The 22,925-nt window shown below is 39.0% G+C and overlaps 1 protein-coding gene across 3 annotated transcripts in view; it reads right to left on the bottom strand.

Annotated features, from left to right (window-relative positions):
* CNTN6 (contactin 6) overlaps positions 1-22,925 on the bottom strand; it is a 218,315-nt gene that overhangs the window by 105,432 nt on the left and 89,958 nt on the right. For 2 of the 3 annotated variants that reach the window (XM_074957524.1, XM_074957522.1), the window contains exon 4: positions 15,422-15,597. In XM_074957524.1, the coding sequence (XP_074813625.1) occupies positions 15,422-15,597 (176 nt within the window). The remainder of the gene's footprint in view (positions 1-15,421; positions 15,598-22,925) is intronic. The other variant, XM_074957523.1, reaches the window with a different exon arrangement.

Here is a 22,925-nt window from a genome sequence, read left to right as displayed (position 1 = left end):
ATTTGGTGCATGAGATTTGGTGATCTGGTGATAAATTATGTTGCTTTATTGCCAATAGCTTATTAGAAGAAAAAAATCTTCTTTTTTTATAATTAGAAAAAATAAAACTCTATTAACCTATTTTAGGAACGAATATTGAACAGCCCTGTACTACTAACGAGCAAACAAGGAAATAAGAGCATTTTAGTACATGAGATTGTTACAGACAATTAAAGCAAGTCAAATTTATCACCTTGCGTAATTACTAACAGTTCATCTGAATTAATGCAATTTCATGCTTTCTTGAACTTTTGATTTTTTTCCATGAATGTTTTGTCATTATATAATCCCAAATATTACTGATATAATTAAAGGCCATTATTGAATAATACTATGTATGCTAAGTAATTAGAAGTAAGAGCATTTCACAAGTTAGAAATCCTGCTGAGGAAAAATCAATAGGCTTTCTCACATTTCTGTGGAGATGTGCTGATTTGTGATACAACACGTTGGGTTCCAGTTTCTTCTTTGGTTTAGAGAATGTGATAGATCATGACATGATGTATCACAATGTAATTTTCCTCACCGGGAAATGTGACCAAAAATTGTGAACTCAGCAGTTCTCAGAAAAAGCCCATTGTTAAAATTTGCAATAAGCAATTCTACCATCTGTGATTAGAGACTGGTTATTTGTTACCTAATTTTTTTTTCCTGTGGTGCAAATTACTCATATAACTCACTGCTGTTATAGTGTATGTTACAAGTCGCCCTTTGTGCCTGATTCACAGACGATATGAGTCTCTATTACTACACCCAGCTAAAGAACCTGGATCCTTAGCTTAAGCTGTAGCAGTTCATACTTTTAGTTTTGGAGTCCCCTGATATGTTGTTGACGATGGGGGCTATTGGGGATTGGTTCTGCTTTGAGCAGGGGGTTGGACTAGATGACCTCCTGAGGTCCCTTCCAACCCTGATATTCTATGATTCTATGAATGGTTGTTATTCACAGGAGTTAGCCCCCATGCAAACAATGAGGCTACTCATATGATCAAAGCTTTGCAGAACTGGGACTTTAGACTCATTCCTACCTTTGTTGCTATTTCTTAGTCATCATCTTTCGTCATGCAAGAAGGTTCATTGACTTCAGCAGGGCTACAAAAATAGTTAGGGTCAGATAGTTGTGATTGGCCCTGATGCACATCCAAAAGAGTGCAGGGCACCAAGATGCTCTCCCAGAAGGCATTGTGCCACCTAGAGGTACAATGCCTCCTATTGTTCCCATTTGGGCACTGTAGCTTTGAGCAATCCCAAATGCAGATTCGTTCTAAAATGCCACAACTGGCTGCAAATGCATGTATAATATGAGTGTGTTTCTTGTCATCATTGCTGTACTTTTGAAAACGTTTATGTATAACTATTTTAAAGAAAATCTAAAATAGAGAGTTAAACATGTTGTACCAGAGCCACCTCCGTTTGGGCATGTGGGAAATTTCATTGACATCAGTAGGTCTACTAGCTTGAGTAAAGCAAGCAGGATGTGGCTCACAATGAAATCTAGTATTCTCACTTTAAACAGCATGAGGAAAACTCATCTAAAAAAGACAGTAGAGTGAGACTTCAACATAAGTCGTCAATTAATTCTTGCTGTTTGCAGTGTTATTGTAGCCATTTTGGTGTCAGAATATGAGAGAGATGGAAGATCAAGTGAAGTTGGACAAATAAAAAAGATATTATCTCTTTTTCTGTCTCAATCAACCAGTAATAGAAGAGACTGGATAATTGTCAATCTAAGTGTTTGTTATTAACTGCATCATATGGCTGATTTGTTTAAACAGAAACAAGTAAGTAATACAACAACGTATACAATACTGTACTATTGGTACCATTACTTGTAATGTATGTCTGGTCCAATGGTCTTGATGAAAAAAGAATTCAGCACAATGGAAATAAAAGCCCTGAAATAATTTATCTATACATCTATAGGAACTGAATTTGAACATCAGAAAATGAGTCAATTAAATTAAGATCAATTTTTAAAAATTTTGAAGATACCTAAAAAAAAAAAGTCTTTAAGATCAGAGTCCTTAAATTTTTTTTTCTCCAAAAAATAACTCTTTTTCAACATCATGGAAAACCAATATTATGATAAACAAAAAGAACAACAGAAGATCAGGTAACCTTGGAGTATGTTAACAATCAGGGTGGGAGGGAAAAAAGTCAATTTTATCAATGGCAACCCACAGTTTAGCATGTAAAAACAATGATACTTGAACACTTATTTTAGAAACCTCCATTGTAAGCATATTAATGTTATTTTTGAATGTTGGTCTGATGTGTTTCAGGAGTTATAGACTCTTAGGGTTGGAAGGGACCTCAGGAGGTCATCTAATCAACCCCCCTGCTCAAGCAGGACCAATCCCCAATTTTTGCCCCACATCCCTATAATGGCCCCCTCAAGGATTGAACTCATAACCCTGGGTTTAGCAGGCTAATGCTCAAACCACTGAGCTATTGCTTCTCCCTAAATGCTCAGGGTTATGCTCAGTGATCTAAATCAGAGGCTTTTGACCTTTTTCATACTATCAGCTCATTTTACAAAAGGGCCCATTTTCCATCTAGACATAAAGAGAGAAAGGGTCACAACTGACTGTGGACCTGTTCATGACACCTCAAATGAGAGGGCTGTGCATTGCAATTAAAAGGTTCTAAATATATAAGGCATTTTTTTAAATCCTGGTGACATGATCTCGTCACAAACATAAGACCATATGATAAAAGATTTCCCTCATGGCGTTACCACCACAGGTTCCCACTGTGAAATCAGATGCCCTGCCACAAAGCAGTGGAATCTGACAGAGCTCACTGAAACGATTGTCGGCCGTTGATTTTACGGAGGGAGGGAGGGCCTGACGACATGTACCCAGAACCACCCGCGACAATGTTTTTGCCCCATTAGGCATTGGGAGCTTTACCCAGAATTCCAATGGGGGGCAGAGACTGCGGGAACTGTGGGATAGCTACCCACAGTGCAACGCTCCGGAAGTTGACGCTAGCCTCGGTACTGTGGAAGCACTCCACCGAGTTAATGCACTTAATGCACTTAGAGCATTTTGTGTGGGGACACACACAATCAACTATATAAAAATGATTTCTAAAAAAATGACTTCTATAAATTCGACCTAATTTCGTAGTGTAGATATACCCTTAGAAAAACATTGGGGAGGAGAGGAGTATGTTCCAATATTCTAGAACCAAGGGTATAAAAGCTCCCACCCGCCAAATGGGTTCCACCTTCACATTGCAGGGCATTTGAGCCTTTAATGTGGATCTGTAAGGGCCATGTATTCATAAAAGTAGTTACCTTGGTAAGCACCCTCATTTTCTACAGATATCACTATGGTGGCGCATAGTGATCACAAGTTGCTCAGAAACCTCATAGAGTCACAAAATACTTTTTTAACTCTCAAAAGTGAAGTAAACTTATCAAGTGACTTCTCTGACGCTTCCTATATCCTGATAACGGTGTTGATGCTATTGATCTCTTTGTTTTTTTAACACTATCTAATCTTCAGTATTTACTTTCTAATTGATTTTCCATCAATTCATTCTTAAGATTAAGAGCAATGCTATATCTAATTAAGGCAGCTGAAAGCATTAGTCACTTCCTGATTTAAATCCTTGTATTTTCCACTAAACATTTAAAGAGCCTCTCTTTACTATAATGTATTTCTTCTGTCCCCTTTGAAACTATATGTTGGGTAAGCCTCCAAATTGTCATTAATATAATCTTGTACTGTGACAATAGCCCATAGTACACTATAGAGACACAATGATCATGGCTGAACTAACAGCCACAAAGAATGCTGAGGGTCCCATTCCACTAGGCACAGGTTGAAATCCTGATGTAATATTTACTGCTCGTGTTCCATTGTCCCACTTGGGATATTCCACAGACCTACCCTACCTTCTGTTTAACAGAAAACCTTCATCCTTTTTTTCTCCTATCTCCCTTCACAAAGACACACTAGTTCTGGGCATAGTACATTATTTCTCCTTCACTCTGAGACTGAATCCCCTCTCTTCTGTCCCCAGTTGTCATGGCAGAGTTCTTTGGAACAGGTGGGAGAAGAAAGTCAGTCACCAAAATTCATCCCTTTAGAGATCTATCCAATTGAATAACTTCACAGGAGGTCTCTGATTAGCATAAATTGGCTCTGGAGATTCTGATGGAGAGTTGAATTGCAATGATAGGCAGCCTATACTGAATATTAGACAACCATCATTCAGGAGTAACAGCTGGTATAAGGTTGGCCTTTGCCGTTAAGGGACTGGACTGGGACATTGAAGATTTGGGTTAAATTTATGACCCAATCCCAGTCTTCTGGGTGAATTTGGACAAGTCACTTAGGACAAGATATTTTAAGGTATTTACTATATAGGTGCCTATCTACCTCTTTTGGTGCATAAATACCTTAAAAAATATGGCCCTCAATCTCTCTGTGCTCTAGTTCCCCTGTTGTAAAACGTGGATAGCAACACTTTGTCTGCCTTGTAAATTAAGAAAGTAAGCTCCCCCCCCGCAAGATAATATCAAGCACCACAATGGAGGAACAGCAAAAGACCATAATTAAATTAAACATTGAAGGACAGAAAAATCCTTGACTGAGTTTATATTTGCTGTGTGCACAAAGAAATTCACTGCAAAGCATATCCTCTGATGTCCTTCAGCTGGACCACATCTTTAGTGTTAACAGCATAAAATATTAAAACTCACTTCTGAACCAAGCCACGGTGAACTGTACTGAGCAGTGAGTATTGATGGAGGCTTTCACTCTAAACTCCAGCTGGAGGCCAGAGGTACAGCCAAGAAATTTACCCTCACAAAAGGAAACAAAATATATATATTTAATATTTATATTATTTACGTTTTCTCGCTTGTCATCATAGAGTCAATTTGTCACCTGTCATCACAGAGTCACTTTACCATCTGCATGAGTTTTCCCAGATTGGAGTGTTCTTAAAAATATATTTCTCTGCAAAGTCTAAATCAAATGGGCCAAATTAATCCTTATGTAACTCCATTGACTTCAATGCAGCTACACTCGGGATGGACTTGGCCCCTGGTGTCAAACTGTATCTCACGGCGGAGGCATTCATTCTCACCTTGAACTGGTCTCTTCTATTTCTATTTCCCCACTCTCCTATTTGGACCTGTATTCTCAGTATGCATATGGGTGTTTATGTATGACTAAGTCATTTGTTCACTCAGACTCTGATCCTTCAATTGCCTCTGAGCATGTGTAGTCCTGAATGAACCTGCACAAAACCAGTTTCATGACAGGGGCTTTGTTCACCATAAGCCAGATCTATCTTGCAAGGTGCTGAGCACCCCCTGTGAAATACTGAGTGCCCTCATCTCCAGTTACTTATTTATATTGATTGGCCCTGGGCACCCTCACACAATATTATGAATGATAATCCATGCCAATAAAATATAAGTAATAGAAAAAGCAGAAGATCTCACAACACATGGGCCTTCCACACAGAATATAACAAAGATCCCCATCCCACCCATTGTTGCCCTATCCAAATGCTTGTCTAGAAAGATTAACTTTGCAGTAGGTCCTTAACAGATCTTGGGCCAGTGCAGGGTTGCCCATCTGGACCCTTGACATGCCCCCACCTTCTCTCTCCCCTACACAACCTGTACCTCAGGAGGAGTGGGGGGAGTGACAGGGTCCAGTTGCTGCACAAAACACCAGCAGGGACATCCCTCTGAATTTTCTGGAATTCACCTGAGTAGTGAAAAGGGGCCTTAATCCTGCTTGTGAATGTGACCCCAGTTCTATGGTTTTCAATTTCAACTCAAGATTTTAACATCTTAGACGTGGCTATTTATAGCCCTGTGAGGTAAAAACAATGTGATTCTTCATATCAGAATTTATCCTTTTTATCCTGAATAGCTAATTTTGGGGCCTTTCTCACTTTTATTACTAAAAGTATTTATGATGAAGACTCTTTCTGTCCCTTGAACATAAATTGTATAATATAAAGACTAAATAATTGAGCTTTATCTTATGTCTTTGAAACCGATATTAAGCAAGATTTATTTGTGGTACAAGAATAAATAAGTAATAAAAACTGATTTAATTACTTTTTGTTCAAAGAAAACAGTCATTTATTACTGAGAATTTTATGTGGTTTTCTTATTTTTTCCAAATCTCCATCTATCTTTTTATTTTTTGTGCCAAGCCAAAAATAAAAAAGCTCACGTGGACATTGTAGATATTGCATTCCATAATTTATTGGAAGCTAAGTCATATTGCGTTCAATGAAACTCGGATAGATAAAAAGGAACTTCACCCACACCGCAAATAAAGAGACTGGTTTTACCCTTCAAAAATATTAAATTGTATCAATCAGAATCCAACAGCTTTGGGACCTATAGATGCTTTGTTACCAACAATATCTCAATCACACATATTGCTTTTTCCAGGACAACTTACAACAGGCTGATTTAGGATAAACCTTTCTATAGGAATAGCAGAAGAGTAAATAATATCTAACTAAAAAATAACCTTCAAATACTTATATGGTCCCTATTACCTGAGCAAATCATAATCTTTAATGCTCCTCACAACAACTCTCTGATGTATGGAATTGCTATTATCCCCATTTTATAGACAGGGAACTTTGGCACAAGGAGAACAAGTGACATACTCAAGGTCACACAGAAAGTCTATGGCGGAAATAGAAACTGAACCCAGGTCTCCCAGGGTATGCCTACACAATGTTGGGTCGAAAGACGCGGGCTAGCAGGGTTTGAACTAGCTCTCTAAAAAGAGCTGTGTAGACAGTGCTTTGTAGTTGCAACTTGGACTCTGAAGCCTAGGGTGGGGATGGGCTTCAGAGTGGAGGGTTCTTTGGTGATCTGTGCTCATAAACAGATGGATAGATTCATTTTGTACAAGGCAGAGGTTTTCCAGCCAATGGGGATTTGTTTCTACATAATAAGGAGTTGCATTTGTGAACATCAGGCTTATCTATTACAACTCTATATACAGCAGATTATGCCCATTCCTATTGGTCACATTCTAGCCAGTCACAGATGGGATTAGGCATTTATTGCTGCTAGCTATTTGAGTACCCAGTCATAATGAAGACTCCAACAAGGAACGCAGGTTGTGGACCCATTTAACAACCTGAAGGCACATGTCAGTCAGCAGTGGGATATCTTCAAAGCATTCCCCTCCTACTACCAATATCACTTTAGTCTTGCTTGAGTTTGGTAAAGTGGGCTGCTCTTTCCTCACTTGGGAGAAATGCTGAGGGAGGGCAGGCAATAATTCATTGCCACTGCATGAACTCTTTGAGGGTGAATCCACACTGGGGCATATCTTGCCTTGGTGACAGAGTGAGGTGCAATGCATTCGGCTGGAAATCACACAGTTTCTAATCATCAATGGAGTGAGGTTCTGGAACAATCTTCCAATAGGAGTAGTGGGCAAACAAGTTAATTAGTTTTAAGATGGAGCTTGATACATTTATAAATGGAATTAGATGAAGGATTTGCCTGTGATAGAAGGGGATAGCGGGGGACTGGATGACCCAGGAAATTCCTTCCAGTCCTATGTTCCTCTGTACTCTATCTGGTCCTATATGTGCATACAAGTTGAGACAAGCTTCTCCACTGATGATATGGGAACAATTTTAAGCAATGATTGTGTGTTTTAGGCGTTATTCTATTTAGGTGTCATGATAATGCCATGTAAAACAAAGGGCAAAACTGTGACTTGCCCTATGTGCTCCTACAGGGGAGTAAGGAGGCTTCGAGTGCCCCTTTTACTTCTCTCTGTGGTGTTCCTGGTCTGAATTTGGAAGTATTACTTCCTTCCCCCCCATAGGAAGATAAAGAGTGGCCAGAGAGGGGTGGGGAATAAATGGATACTTGGCTCTGTCCCACCTCCCCCAATCATTGGCCAGTGATAGAGAGTCAGTGCTGCTGGGGAAGTACTTTGTTGCCAATATGGGTCAATTGCAGATTGCTTCCATCTCTAGAAGTCACAACTCCTTCCCTGGGGTGCTCCAAGGATGGCGCAGTAATGGGCTGCTCCTTACCCAAGATGAGACACAGAAGTGAGTTTCACTTTCAAAAGTGCCTAAGTGAATTAGGAGCCAAAGGCCCATTTTCAAAAGTGACTAAGTTAATGGGACTTAAACTTTTAAAGGTCTAAGGCCAGATTCTCAAAGGTATTTAGGTGCCAAATTCCCTAACACCTTTGAGGATTTGGGTCTAAGTCCCCTTTGAAGATAGGTCTTAGTCTCCTAGTTTACTTAGGAGCTTTTGAAAATCATATCCATAATTCTCAACCTTGGCAAAAATGAATAAAATGTAAACAATACTATGGAATTCATAGAATTATTTGTTAAGGAGAAAAAATATTGCAATGATTTTTGTCATACAGTACAAGTAGATAAAGTCTGGCTGATCAGTATGCAAGCATTTGAAGGTAATTAATTGGTAATCAGTGGTGCAAATTACCTGAGAAAGCTTTTACTCCTGGGGAGTAAATACTACACCCACTACATCTTTAATCATGACCTAATAATTCCAATGGGCATCTCAACGCATGTACAGTAGCATACTATCAGCCTAGCTAGCAGTGTAAGAGCCATTTGGAGGGAAATTCATGCACGTTGAGACGTCATAAGTTCAGAATACCTGATCTGATTTAACGACATTGATTTTTCCATTTTCTGTTTCAAAACATATGGTTCAAGTAAAAAGGGTTATGACATTTTGAGGCATGCTATGTTGCTTTGTGATGTTCGTGTAATTTGTGTGCAGTCAAAGGTAAACAACATGATGAAGTAATCAGATGAAAAGCGGGATTTTATGCTTTCTGAGCATCTCATACAAAAAACGTCTAAAAGGGCTCTGCATGCACCTGATACTGTCATGATCTAGCTACGACTAAATGGATCTGAATGTTTTTAAATATCTTATCCTAAAATGGTTAGATACTAATAAAGATTTGGGGTTATTTTTTCCCTGTTACAAAACAGAAGATCATGTCCTAGAAGGGCTATTTCCTCTTTCATTTGTCACTTTAACAAAGAAAATATTTTGTGTGTTCTACACATACAACAGTCAGGCAAACACTGTGTTAGAGCATTCAGGAAATCCAGATTTCTTCCATCTATTCCAATTCCCGTTTTTGCATCCAAAATTCTTGGCGCATGTGTGCCAGCACTAAACCTTATCTCCAGCCAAGGGCAGGGAACATGAAAATGGAACATGAGATGTTCTCTTTAACACTGATAATAACGTCCAGGTTCTGATACCTTTGCATGGAGTAGCATCTGAGTAGTCCCATTGAAATCAATGGGTATCTAAATGTGGCCATAAAACGCCAAGCAAAATACAACTAGAACTCTGTTTAAAATAAAGGGGGAAGCTTTTAAAAATGTGGATCTGTGCTGCCTGATCCAAGAGTATTGCTTTCTTTTGAAACCCATTAATCTTATACCTGAATTCAAGTTCCTGTGAATGTTTATTGGAGTTCACAAGTAAAAAATAAGGATTTCTGACTGTCACTTGACTTTTACATAGGAAAGGAATAGACCTGTGTTAAATAGAAATCATAATCACTTCTTCTGATTAGTAATGGAATATATGACAAAATGATTTTAATGTATTAGAAAGACTCTCATTTCAGATCCCTGATAAATTGGATGTTTTAAATATTTGGTCTGCTGTTTTCACTCTCTATGAATAGTCATGAATGATATTGTTTCACATAATTTGATTCACAACATAGTCTTTTTTCCCTCAGTATGTTGTTTGACTTGTCATTTCTGGAATGTGCTTGTGTACGTTTGGATCATTACTTGGAACTAAAAGAAATAATAATGGGCAAGGATGGACTGCTTTACTGGAACTGGTTATGGGTATTTCCCCCAAGATCAGTTGTTTGCATGTACTTATTTTACTTAAAACTGATGAAATAATTAAAGCAAATCCCCAGTGCTGGAGGGATAAAATCCCAGCTGAAACAGCACTTTGACAGTTCTTCATGACTTGTTTTTTTTAAGGAATTAAATGTGAGTTATATAATCTTCATTCACAAAAATAGACTGGCTTTATGAAAAACAACTCCTTCATATGTATGAAGAAAATGCCTCTCAACTCCAAAGCAGAAGAGAAACACTCACTGGTCAAAACTCTTCCATGAACTGGGATGCTTTTTCATCTTGTGGATTTTCTGATGTTCCTGTGCTTCCACCCTTGCTATTTCTGGCAATGAAATGACACCCCAAACGGCTGCTTTGATTGGCTCTGTGACAATTTCTAGAAACGCCATTTTCTAGTGGCATTATCACCAAGGATCCTGTCATTGCACTCTAGGTATCTAGGAGGATGCTGGCAGCGAACATTTTTAATGCTATGTTCATGACGGGAAAAAGCAAACTAAAACTCTCAAGTCAGGGAAGCCTGCACCCATGTTAAATGTAACATGGGAAGTGTATCTCTGCAGATATGAAACCTCAATAAACAAACTGCTTGACCTTTAATCTTTGGAGCTTGTGGTATATCACTAAGGGACCTTATCTCCCAGTGAATTAAGTTCTTCTGGTAGAATGCTTCATCAATGTAGAGTGCCAAAAACTGTGTATTAATGAGACAAAACCATTTAACACTATCCATATAGCCATAGTCCTTACTAGTTGTTGAATTGCTTTAGTTGCATTCAGTTATATACTCCTTATGCAGGTTTTCTGGCCAGCAGAATTGCCTGGGAAAAGTCATTTGTGTTTTCCTTTAGGTTTTGGTTAACTTCACCCCTGATAACTGGTGGCCAGTTGCTGGTACGCTAATCTAGGAGTGAGAGAGTTCTCATAGTCTCCTAAGCAGTATCCTTGCTTTCCACTGCTGATTATTGTATTCTTGTTTGTAGATCCTAATAATACTTGCCTGGCAAAGACAATGTCCTCAGTCTTCTGAGATCTAAGTCATCCTTCTGAAAGGAGTGGACCTGCTTTTGGCCTAGCACCATGCAATAAAGTTAACTCCTACTCAGTTTGGACATATGTATCTTTGCAGTTTGCCTCAGATTTATTCTCACCTTCAACTTCTTTGGCCAAATAGAGGTTTGTGTTTCTATTCTTTACTTGGCAAAGTTTTCTCTTCTCTGCATCAGGGAGGTCTTTCAGTGGATGTTACTTCCAACACAAGCTCTGCATATGGAATGTGCAAGTGCAAGTGCTGGAGGAACCAACTAGGGGCAGAGCTCTTCTTGACCTGCTGCTTACAAACCGGGAAGAATTAGTAGGGGAAGCAAAAGTGGATCGGAACCTGGGAGGCAGTGACCATGAGATGGTCAAATTCAGGATCCTGACACAGGGAAGAAAGGAGAGCAGCAGAATACAGACCCTGGACTTCAGAAAAGCAGACTTTGACTCCCTCAGGGAACTGATGGGCAGGATCCCCTGGGAGAATAACATGAGGGGGAAAGGAGTCCAGGAGAGCTGGCTGTATCTTAAAGAATCCTTATTGAGGTTACAGGGACAAACCATCCCAATGTGTAGAAAGAACAGTAAATATGGCAGGTGACCAGCTTGGCTTAACAGTGAAATCCTTGCTGATCTTAAGCACAAAAAAGAAGCTTACAAGAAGTGGAAGATTGGACAAATGACCAGGGAAGATTATAAAAATATTGCTCGGGCATGTAGGAGTGAAATCAGGAAGGCCAAATCACACCTGGAGTTGCAGCTCGCAAGAGATGTTAAGAGTAACCAGAAGGGTTTCTTCAGGTATGTTAGCAATAAGAAGAAAGTCAAGGAAAGTGTGGGCCCCTTATTGAATGAGGGAGGCAATCTAGTGACAGAGGATGTGGAAAAAGCTAATGTACTCAATGCTTTTTTTGCCTCTGTCTTCACGAACAAGGTCAGCTCCCAGACTATGACAGTGGGCAGCACAGCATGGGGAGGAGGTGACCAGCCCTCTGTGGAGAAAGAAGTGGTTCGGGACTATTTAGAAAAGCTGGACGTGCACAAGTCCATGGGGCCAGATGCGTTGCATCCGAGACTGCTAAAGGAGTTGGCGGATGTGATTGCAGAGCCATTGGCCATTATCTTTGAAAGCTCATGGCGATCGGGGGAAGTCCCGGATGACTGGAAAAAGGCTAATGTAGTGCCCATCTTTAAAAAAGGGAAGAAGGAGGATCCTGGGAACTACAGGCCAGTCAGCCTCACCTCAGTCCCTGGAAAAATCATGGAGCAGGTCCTCAAGGAATCAATTCTGAAGCACTTAGAGGAGAGGAAAGTGATCAGGAACAGTCAGCATGGATTCACCAAGGGCAAGTCATGCCTGACTAATCTAATTGCCTTCTATGACGAGGTAACTGGTTCTGTGGATGAAGGGAAAGCAGTGGATGTGTTGTTCCCTGACTTTAGCAAAGCTTTTGACACTGTCTCCCACAGTATTCTTGCCAGCAAGTTAAAGAAGTATGGGCTGGATGAATGGACTATAAGGTGGGTAGAAAGTTGGCTAGATTGTCGGGCTCAACGGGTAGTGATCAATGGCTCCATGTCTAGTTGGCAGCCGGTATCAAGTGGAGTGCCCCAAGGGTCGGTCCTGGGGCCGGTTTTGTTCAATATCTTCATAAATGATCTGGAGGATGGTGTGGATTGCACCCTCAGCAAGTTTGCAGATGACACTAAACTGGGAGGAGAGGTAGATACTCTGGAGGGTAGGGATAGGATACAGAAGGACCTAGACAAATTGGAGGAGTGGGCCAAAAGAAATCTGATGAGGTTCAACAAGGACAAGTGCAAAGTCCTGCACTTAGGATGGAAGAATCCCATGCACCGCTACAGACTAGGGACCGAATGGCTCGGCAGCAGTTCTGCAGAAAAGGACCTAGGGGTTACAGTGGACGAGAAGCTGGATATGAGTCAACAGTGTGCCCTTGTTACCCAAGAAGGCCAATGGCATTTTGGGATGTATAAGTAGGGGCATTGCCAGCAGATCGAGGGACGTGATCGTTCCCCTCTATTCGACATTGGTGAGGCCTCATCTGGAGTACTGTGTCCAGTTTTGGGCCCCACACTACAAGAAGGATGTGGAAAAATTGGAAAGAGTCCAGCGGAGGGCAACAAAAATGATTAGGGGACTGGAACACATGACTTATGAGGAGAGGCTGAGGGAACTGGGATTGTTTAGTCTACGGAAGAGAAGAATGAGGGGGGATTTGATAGCTGCTTTCAACTACTTGAAAGGGGGTTCCAAGGAGAATGGACCTAGACTGTTCTCAGTGGTAGCAGATGACAGAACAAGGAGTAATGGTCTCAAGTTGCAGTGGGGGAGGTTTAGGCTGGATATTAGGAAAAACTTTTTCACTAGGAGGGTGGTGAAACACTGGAATGCATTACCTAGGGAGGTGGTGGAATCTCCTTCCTTAGAAGTTTTTAAGGTCAGGCTTGACAAAGCCCTGGCTGGGATGATTTGATTGGGGATTGGTCCTGCTTTGAGCAGGGGGTTGGACTAGATGACCTCCTGAGGTCCCTTCCAACTCTGATATTCTATGATTCTATGAATGTGTCTCTGTCAGCCATCCTGGCTAATACTCTTGATCATGTGATTCATACCAAGAACTGTGTAAAAATAACATGCAACAGCAACCTGGCGGAGAATGGTCTCCCTTCCTTCTTCCAAGTGAAAAGAGACAGAAATTCCTTCCAGTCCTTCCTGCAAGCCCCATTTCTCTTTTTTCCAGGTTCCTCTTCTACTCTTCCAATGCTCCTTTCATCTTGTAGCTCCCTCCTTCCCCTACCCAGGCTGTGAGAAGAAGAATATTCCCAGAAATGTTCAGGAAATCCTGTGGGTAGGGCCCAGATGCCTTTTATTTTTTCTACAGGCTCCCTTTTCAGGTAGATGTATCTTCCTCCTGGCAGGACAATGTGCTTGCAGGTGAAGAAAAGGAGGAGTTTCCCCTCATCAGATTTGGAGCTGGGCTCCAATAGACACCTTCCGATAGACATCTTGATTACAGGTATATGTGTGACATATATGTAGCCTTCAGCCTCCTCCTCTTAGGGCCTCCTGGGCATCTTCCTTTTCCTCTCTTGATCTCCTCCTCCTCCATTCATTCCCCAGTTTACTCCCAGTAGCCTGCCCTGCTTCCTTCTTCATTCAATCTTCACAAACAAAATTCTAAGATGGCTGTTCCATTACTTCTGCCTGACAGGGGTTTTGTTTTGTCACAAAGCATATTTCACCTTCAAGCGTGGAATTCATTTCCCATGAACGAAAGGTTACTTGCAGAAATATTTGAGAAAAGCAAATATAAAAGGGTCAGAATATGATGAATTAAAATTTAGTTTTCATTTGCCCAGCTCCGGAGACCAAAGCTCTTTGCTTAAGAAATTCAGTGGGAAAACTATAAAACCCAGTACAAATGATAAACCAAATGATCAGCTTTACGAAAAAAATGTCTGTGAACCATCTCAACCTCTGATGTCTCCTTTGTATAACCTCTGTGACATGAGACTTCCTATGAGAAATGGAACAGGATTAATAATTAATACATTTACTGATGTCTGAAATAGTGACATAAGGTTGGCTTTAGAAATATGTTTTATTAATGAGGTTTGAAAACAATTGCTTTCTCACAGTAACAGACAGTGCAGACCTTTAAACTGAAAAAAATGAGTGCAAGTAAAACGTGTGGCTTCCTTCAAGTTTCTTTTGAGGGTACCAACAACATTCACTGACCACTCAAAAACATGCAGAAGAAATAAAAAAGAGTTAGCATTAATAATTCTCAAACTGGTTCAAATTGACATCTGCACCTGTACCCAACCTGGCTGAAATATGACACATTTCAGCACAGCAGAACAGTATCCTTTTGCACAGTGTATAAGGAAGAAGGGTATCTTACTGTATGTCTGTTACTGTAGCAAAATGTCGCTGAAGTAATTACCGGTGTGACATTTATGTGACTCTGTTGGATATCATTACGTTGTAGCAAATGTAAAGCCTAGTCTTCCTGCAACTTTTTTTGCATGTGACTAGGTGTGGAACTAGATAACTAATGAATATCACTTCAACCAAAAAAAATAAATAAAAGCCCTCTTAAAAAAACAACAAAAAACCATAACAGCTTTATTGAACAAAAGTAATTGCATTCATCTTTCTTGACCTTTCAATCATCAGTGGTAATTATTGTTCTCTGAGTGCTGTAAGGAATTGGAAGTCTGTTTTTGTTGTTAATATTTTATGAGAAAATAGGGTTTTTTAAATTTAAAATAGAAAAGCACTGTAGAGGTAAATCCCTCCCTTTTATTGTGGTCATCGTGATACTTTAATTATCAAATAAATTACATTTTGCATACAGAATTACTTAGAAATGCTTTAATAAATGCAGTCTTAGCAACTTACATGCAAATTGAAGCTTTGCCTTCCTGCTCAGAATTGTTCCAAATGAATTTGTGGCCAAACACTGGTATGTTCCAATATCCTGTTTTGTATGTGGGTTATTGATTGCCAAGCTGCCTCCAACCAACCTGTAGTGATAACTCATGGTAAGATCAATATCTGTGCCATTTTGCTTCCACCTTTGAGGGGAAAAAAATCAAATTATGCTTATAATTTACAGAGCCTATTCATATTTATCAAATAGCGTGCTGTAGCATACCTGTAACAATAAAAGTATGGTTAAATATCAGAATGCTTTTTATATCAATCTTAATATTATCAATAATTCTATTGTTTAAAAATCTTTGCTGCTTTTATGTTAGTCACCAGCATTCAACCAATATCTACAAAAAGTAATGATAACTTATTCATAAAAACTAAATTATCCATCCAATTGGGAGTGCAGAATATGCCTTGACGGGAGATACATTATTTTTATAATATAAATGGTACCTGAAAGTGTTTTATGGCCCTTGCAAGTGATGTCATAAATTTGGTTATGGAAATGTTTTAGAGATATAAATCAGAAAGGATTATACTTCAAAAAGGAGAAGAAAGCGGAAAGGTTTTATATAGCATGTCTGAGATTGATAATGTAATAATGAGAATGCTGCTATTTTAAAACATGATTTGTCTCTGTTAGTCTGTTAAGTAGAAAGATTGTGTCTGCAACATTTCACAGCTACTTACAAATGTCAAAATAAACATTATACTTCACTGAAAATAAATATTCTTTATTTTTGAAAGGGAAATGTTGCAGGGCTTTGCCATTAGTCACATTAGGATGAAATTAACATAACTCAAGTTAAAGCCTAAAGAACTAGCATTCATATGGGTTGAAGCCCTCAATAGATGCTGCTCCAGGGGTGGTCTTGATTAACATCTGAAGCCTTCAAAAAGAACAGGAGTACTTGTGGCATCTTAGAGACTAACAAATTTATTAGAGCATAAGCTTTCATGGGCTACAGCCCACTTCATCGGATGCATAGAATGGAACATATAGTAAGAAGATATATATATATATATATATATATATACATACAGAGTAATTGGAAGTTTCTATACAAACGGTAGGGGGCTAATTAGTTAAGATGAGCTATTATCAGCAGGAGAAAAAAACTTTTGTAGTGATAATCAAGATGACCCATTTAGACAGTTGACAACTTCCAACTTCTCTGTATGTATGTATATATCTTCTTACTATATGTTCCATTCTATGCATCCGATGAAGTGGGCTGTAGGCCACAAAAGCTTATGCTCTAATAAATTTGTTAGTCTCTAAGGTGCCACAGGTACTCCTGTTCTTTTTGCAGATACAGACTAACACGGCTGCTACTTTGAAATCTGAAGCCTTGTCCTTGCCTATACATAGGGTTTTAGCACAATTGGCTCCTCATGACCCCGTGGTTCTTCACCTAATCCAGTCACCACACTCCACTCTACCCACTCTTCACACCCTGCACTGGCATGTGAAGGTGGTGTAGACAGCTCTGTGGTCTGCAAAGGATGTAGACACTTCCTGGATGGCTTAAGTGGCACAGATGCCTTCTGTGAGCCCTCTGCACCAGGGGAATTTTGTTTGTTAATTATCCATACAATCACAGAGCAAAATATAGAGTACTAATTAGCTTCAGCAATAAGATTATTCACAGTGATGGTAGTTTAGCTGTACAAGATTCTACAGTCAAAAACTTGAAACAAACTTTTATACTTTCACCAGCATCTTCTAAACTAAAATCATTTCCCACAAATGTAAACACTGGAAGCTAGATCTTTAGCTGTCATAAACTGGCATGGCTTCATTAAAGTCAATAGGGCTATACCTGTTTACATCATCTGGGGAGCTGGCCCTGCTGTGTATTGCAAAATACTTTACATGAGCCAACCACTGAGAGGGTTTTCTCCATAGAATTTGATTGTGAGGAATATTTGTGAGTAGGAGAAGATGCTTCAAAGAATCATGTGAAATGTCATTGCATGCTGTAAGGAAAATCTTGACAAATATGTACAGAGAAAGACAAGAAACATGACCTTGGAGGAGGATATATGCTTTTAAAGATGAGAAGTGATTGATCAAATATCAAATCAATTGAATTTCATGAACAAATTCTAGTAGCTTTAAATAATTTAGCTGGATCCTCCATATCTCTGACTTCTGTTTTATGAATGCTTTAACATTAAGGAGTGTAGTGGCAACTGCAGAACATCAATATTTTGCTTGCCTCCAGTTGCTGCTAATTTTGATCCTTGAATTCCTATGTCCTATTTTATCTTTCACATTGTTATCAGGACAAGCAGAGCTGTAGGTAATGGCCATCCATCAGCCTTTTACATGAAGCAGTTCTCTATATCACAGTCAGGATTTCACCATATTTCATAATTTGTGTACTGTGCATGCTCTCTGGACCTTGGTTCTCCTTTTAGTTTTCTAGCATAGGAAATACTGGTATATAGTTTGCCAGCTCTCTTTAATTTGGGAATCAATCACTGAAATAACTGCTGTCATCATTACATGGCTCTCAATTAAGCTCCATAATTGTTTTTCAACACAAATGCAAAGTTGTTGGCTTAGTTGCAGCAAATGAATTTTTCACAGTATCCCCATAATCATTCTAATAACCATGGTACAATGATTATTAAACTGTGCATATAGATCAGGGGTTCAGCTCCTGGTGTGGGCTTTTTTCCTAATTAATATGTTTAAATCAATGAAGGAACAAAATTAACGAATCCATGTGATTGCCAGACAAGTGTTTAATCATAGAATGTGTGCCCTAATGTATTTATCTGATATTAACTAATCCATGAAGGATTATTTCAAATCATTTTTTTAATATCTTTATATTAAGCCCAGTTGATCTAACAGTTTTATGAACCTTGTTGAATACAATCATTTAAAAATATATATTTTATCCTTGTATGTGGAAAACACATCACTGAATAATAATTTATCTTCAGCATATAAACCAAAAATATGCAAGTCACTGAGCTTGGTTTAAATATTTGCCTAGGAAGGAAATGTTCTCAAATTAGACCGACAAAAACATGACCTCCAGTGAGGTAAATACTACACCTGTTTTATAGATTCATAGAGTTTAAGGCCAGAAGTGAACAGTATGATCATCTATTCTGACCTCCTACATAATACAGGCCATAGACTGTCCCTCATAAATCCTCCATCAAGCTCATAACTTCTGGTTGAGCTACAGCATATCTTTTAGAAAGACCTGTAGTGATAACTGGGGCTTAGCAGGGCTTCCCCAGTTGTGAGCCTAAATGTAAGAAAGTGAATAACAGTTTTTAAAAAGTCACAATAATCTGTAACACTAAATATTTCTCAGAAAAAGGTACAAAAGGGAGACAGACTCAATCAGGCCAAATACAAAAGGCCTACAGATATAATTCAAGGACTATGTTAAGATTATGCCCTCGTAAACAACAGAAGCATGGGATTGAAAATCAATGAACCTAAACTGGTGTGTTGGAAATTAGGACTAATTGGTGGACAAAATAATGAGGGCTTGGGCTCCGTTTCCATCCACTTCCCCACTTTTGGGATCCTCAAAAAGATACTTTGGGAGGGAGGAATTAGTTATCATGGATGCTGGCTGACTGATAGATGGAGAATAAGAAGGAGTGAGCCTCTTCCCACTATCTCCTGGGACCCTGAAATCCACTGTGACACTATTGAAGATTCCACACTCTAATCTTGAGAGAGGTCCTGATGAGATTGGGCCAGAGAGGTGGACCCATAAGACATTTTAACCTCCTCTGGTTCCAACTAAATCCCAAACACTACCTGAGATGTGAGACTTTGTGTCCCTCCCTCGTCAGAGATTTTTTCCCCCTTCCCTGCCTTATTTCTTGTTTTTCCTATCCCTCTCCTTTTGCCTTCTGTTTAATAAGAGTCTGTCTTATCCAGCCAAAACAGTATACTTTTCAACACTGCTGTAAGCCTGTGACCAAAGAGGTGGCTAAAAGCAATGCCCTAAAAATCTCACTGCTGCTACAAGTTTGCCCAGTCTCAGAGTGCCTAATAAGATGGCCTAACGTGGCTGTATTTTATTAGCTGAGAGACTACAAGGTGACAATAAGCACTGGAGACAGAAGCTGCATTTTCTATCTTTCCTGTACTTACCTGTACCCTCCTGTGTGTGTCTTGTTTTGTCTTCTAGGAAATGAGATCAGGCAGCAAAAATAACAGCTCCAGCCCATCTCAACTAACCTTTTCTCTTCCTCCCCAAAAAGGATAATTATTATCTAAGAGACAGCCAAAAAAAGGGAATTTTCTTCATAAAAACTCTCTGTAGATAAGGGGGAAGGAAACAGGGGATAGGGGTAAAATGAAAGCCTTATTTAAAACTTTCCATTTCAAATGCTTTAACTGTTTTTCCTTCTTTTCTGTATCTTTAATTTTAAAAAATTAAAAATATTTGTAATGGTGTGTTTGCCATGGTACTAAGCACACTGAGGTCTCTGCATTCCAGACTCTGAGCACTGTTTAAAACTGTTTAATGCTGGACAATGACAGGGTCATGTTAACACCTGTGAGTCTTTGGGTCCATTTAATACAATAGACTTCCACTCTAGATTTAAAGACTTAAAGTGATGGTGAATCCTCCATGTCTCTTGGTAAGTTGTTCCAGTGGTCAGTTATCCGCACTGTTAAAAAACATGTGCCCAATTTCTAGGATGATTTATCTTGCTTTATCTTCCAACCATTGGATCTTATTATGCCTTCTGTGCTAGTTTAAAGGCTTATCAGATATATTCTCCATATGTAGACTATGATCAGGTCACTTCTTGACTTTCTTATAGGTAAGAATCACCCCTAACTGATGGTTTCCCATTAAAATTACTCTTGAGATCCATCAGTTAGACACTTTTAATCCATTTAATATATAGTACATTGATATAGTTTAGTGCTATAATTTAAACAGAATATCAAGCAGTACTAAGACAGGTGCCTTACAAAAGCCTAAATATATGATGTCAACACAGTTATGAACCAAATTTATAATACAATCAAAACATGATATCAAGTTCATTTGACAAGATCTATTTTCCATAAAACCATGTTGACTGGCATTGATAATAGTCACTTTCTTTAATTCTTTAACTTTATCTAAACTATAGGTTTCAACATTATAAAAACACAATGTTTTGATTGCACTACATAGATTTTTTTTCCCTCCTGAATTTTCATTCCACAGGAAATGTCAAAATTTTGGCTTTTTATTCTAATATGGAATAAAAACAAATTTTGAAATGTCAGAACTTCTTGTAGAATGGCAATTCCATTTTACACCCAGCTGTAGGTTCTACACAGTGCAATAGTCTGCCTGGATGCTACTCACTGCAGGACTGGGGTCCTGGTTTGAAATTAAAGTAATCTCATTAGAAAACATTCTCATAGCAGCTCTTCACATATTGGATTGCTTTCTATATGCTACCAAAAAATGCTAGCCACAAGCATAGAAGGAAGGAGGGTGAGATTTGTATTACCATTTTTGTTTTAAAATATACATTGGGAGTTTGTTATAAGCATTAATTAGAGCAGCCACGTTACCTCTCTTTGATCATTGCACCTGAACAAGCACTATCCATAGATCCAAGAAATCATGGACTTTCAAATCAGATGTGCATAGAAGCAAAATCTCCCCTTTATCTCAGTGAGATAGAATGGATTCTATGAGGCATGTTACTGCCAACTCAGGTCAATCAAATTATTATTATTGGTCCTTATTGATGCTCTTTTAAGTGGTTAAAATATTTATGTGCAGCTCAGTGGCACTCACTGAGGCATGGAAGTCATTCCTGTCTTTGAAAACATTCAAGACAGCATTTCCATTCTAATCATTACAACCAAAAGCCAAACTGATCAGTATAAGGGCTGGGCAAGCACACTACATTTTTTGGAAATCGGAAGTGGCTCCATACAGCACGAGTGCTATAAGTGGTGCTTAATAAAAAAAAAATTGCACTGTACAGACTTACAAAACCCTATCTGTTGTAGTAATTTTCCTTCATTTTCCAATCTAAGATGAAGTTTCTAGAATAAGCAAATGGCATCCAGATCCCCAAGAGCCACCAGAATCTCACTGTCAGTAAAGAGAACAAGAAGTGGGGCAGAGACTGACCACACAAGCATGGCTTCCCCGTCATTCCTCCTCCACTTCCCCCATACCTTCACAGTACCTAAACCTTGGTGTAAGCATAACACATGTTCCCTAGTTAACTGGACATGGGTGGGGTGGGGACTGATTCAAAGCCCACTGCAGTCAGTGGGAGACTTTCCTTTTATGTCAGCGAGCTTTGAATTAGGTCCTAAATCTTCTCCTCTGACCTCCTACACCTCTCTGAGGTAGCAGCAACTTCATCAGAAGCCACGTAAGCATTGGGCATTCATTGCTCCCACTAGACCACTTTTACACCCTCATGGTAGCATCATGTGGAGGCTCATCTCTAATTAGAAGACAAATAAATGTATTAGTCATGTAGCTGATTGAGGTTATATTGATAATTAAGTCATGAGATTAAAAAAGTACACTGTAAGGGCAAGATTCTCAGTTTGTATAAACTATATCTAATTATGTCAGCTGATTATCTAGCCCAATGTATTTACCAACCAACACAAAATATGTGTTTTAAGAATATCTATTGTAACAACAATATCTTCTGTAGAAAGAGCATTTTCAAAGCCTTCATTATTAGAGTTCTGTTTTTGTCGTACATCCTTTGGATTCAGCTGGAAAATCTCCTACACAACTCTTTAGAGGAATACAGTTCTTTTTTGTGATCAATATTTGTTTATAAGCCAGATAGGCTAATGCACATGAATGATCACGGAAACAGGGGAAAAAAAAAGTCTAATATGTAGTGACTAAAACAGAGGGGGAAAGGATACACAGATGATTTCCGTTTCATTTTGATTTGACATAATTCACTAATGTTTTTGATATGTTCTTAACACCATGTCCAACATATAAGTTTGATAGTTGCCTAATTGCTAAATTCATTGCCCTAGGCAGCCTACTGGAGATAGATATTTATTTTTAGAGTGATCCAGGGGACAACATGTTAGACAAGGGGAAGGCAACAGAAAGGATTGATCCATCAGTCATTCTCAGATTTTTCAATAGTATGAACAAGACCTAGAAAATGTATTCTCAGATTCACTGGGCACAGTAATGTGAACTCCTTCTATTTAAGATGCTGGGAGAAGCAAAGCACCATCAACTTCCATTGTAATCAACAGGACCTGAAGGCTCTCAGAATTTAACAACTCAGTGAACTAGTAATATGTAAAGTCTGTTGCCAGTAAAACAACAAATGCCACTAGTCGCTACACAGCATATAAGCCAGATGCCATGCTTCCTCACTTTTTTCTTTCAAATCCCTCCACAAAACCCAATCCTTAACTATTGACTTCCACTCCTGTGCTAGCTTCCCCTCCCCTCCGACCCCA

The sequence above is a fragment of the Natator depressus genome, chromosome 7, assembly GCF_965152275.1.
Source record: "Natator depressus isolate rNatDep1 chromosome 7, rNatDep2.hap1, whole genome shotgun sequence".
Lineage (NCBI taxonomy): Eukaryota > Metazoa > Chordata > Testudines > Cheloniidae > Natator > Natator depressus.
Note: the sequence above shows the minus strand (reverse complement) of the source record. Positions and strands in the feature narration are given on the sequence as shown.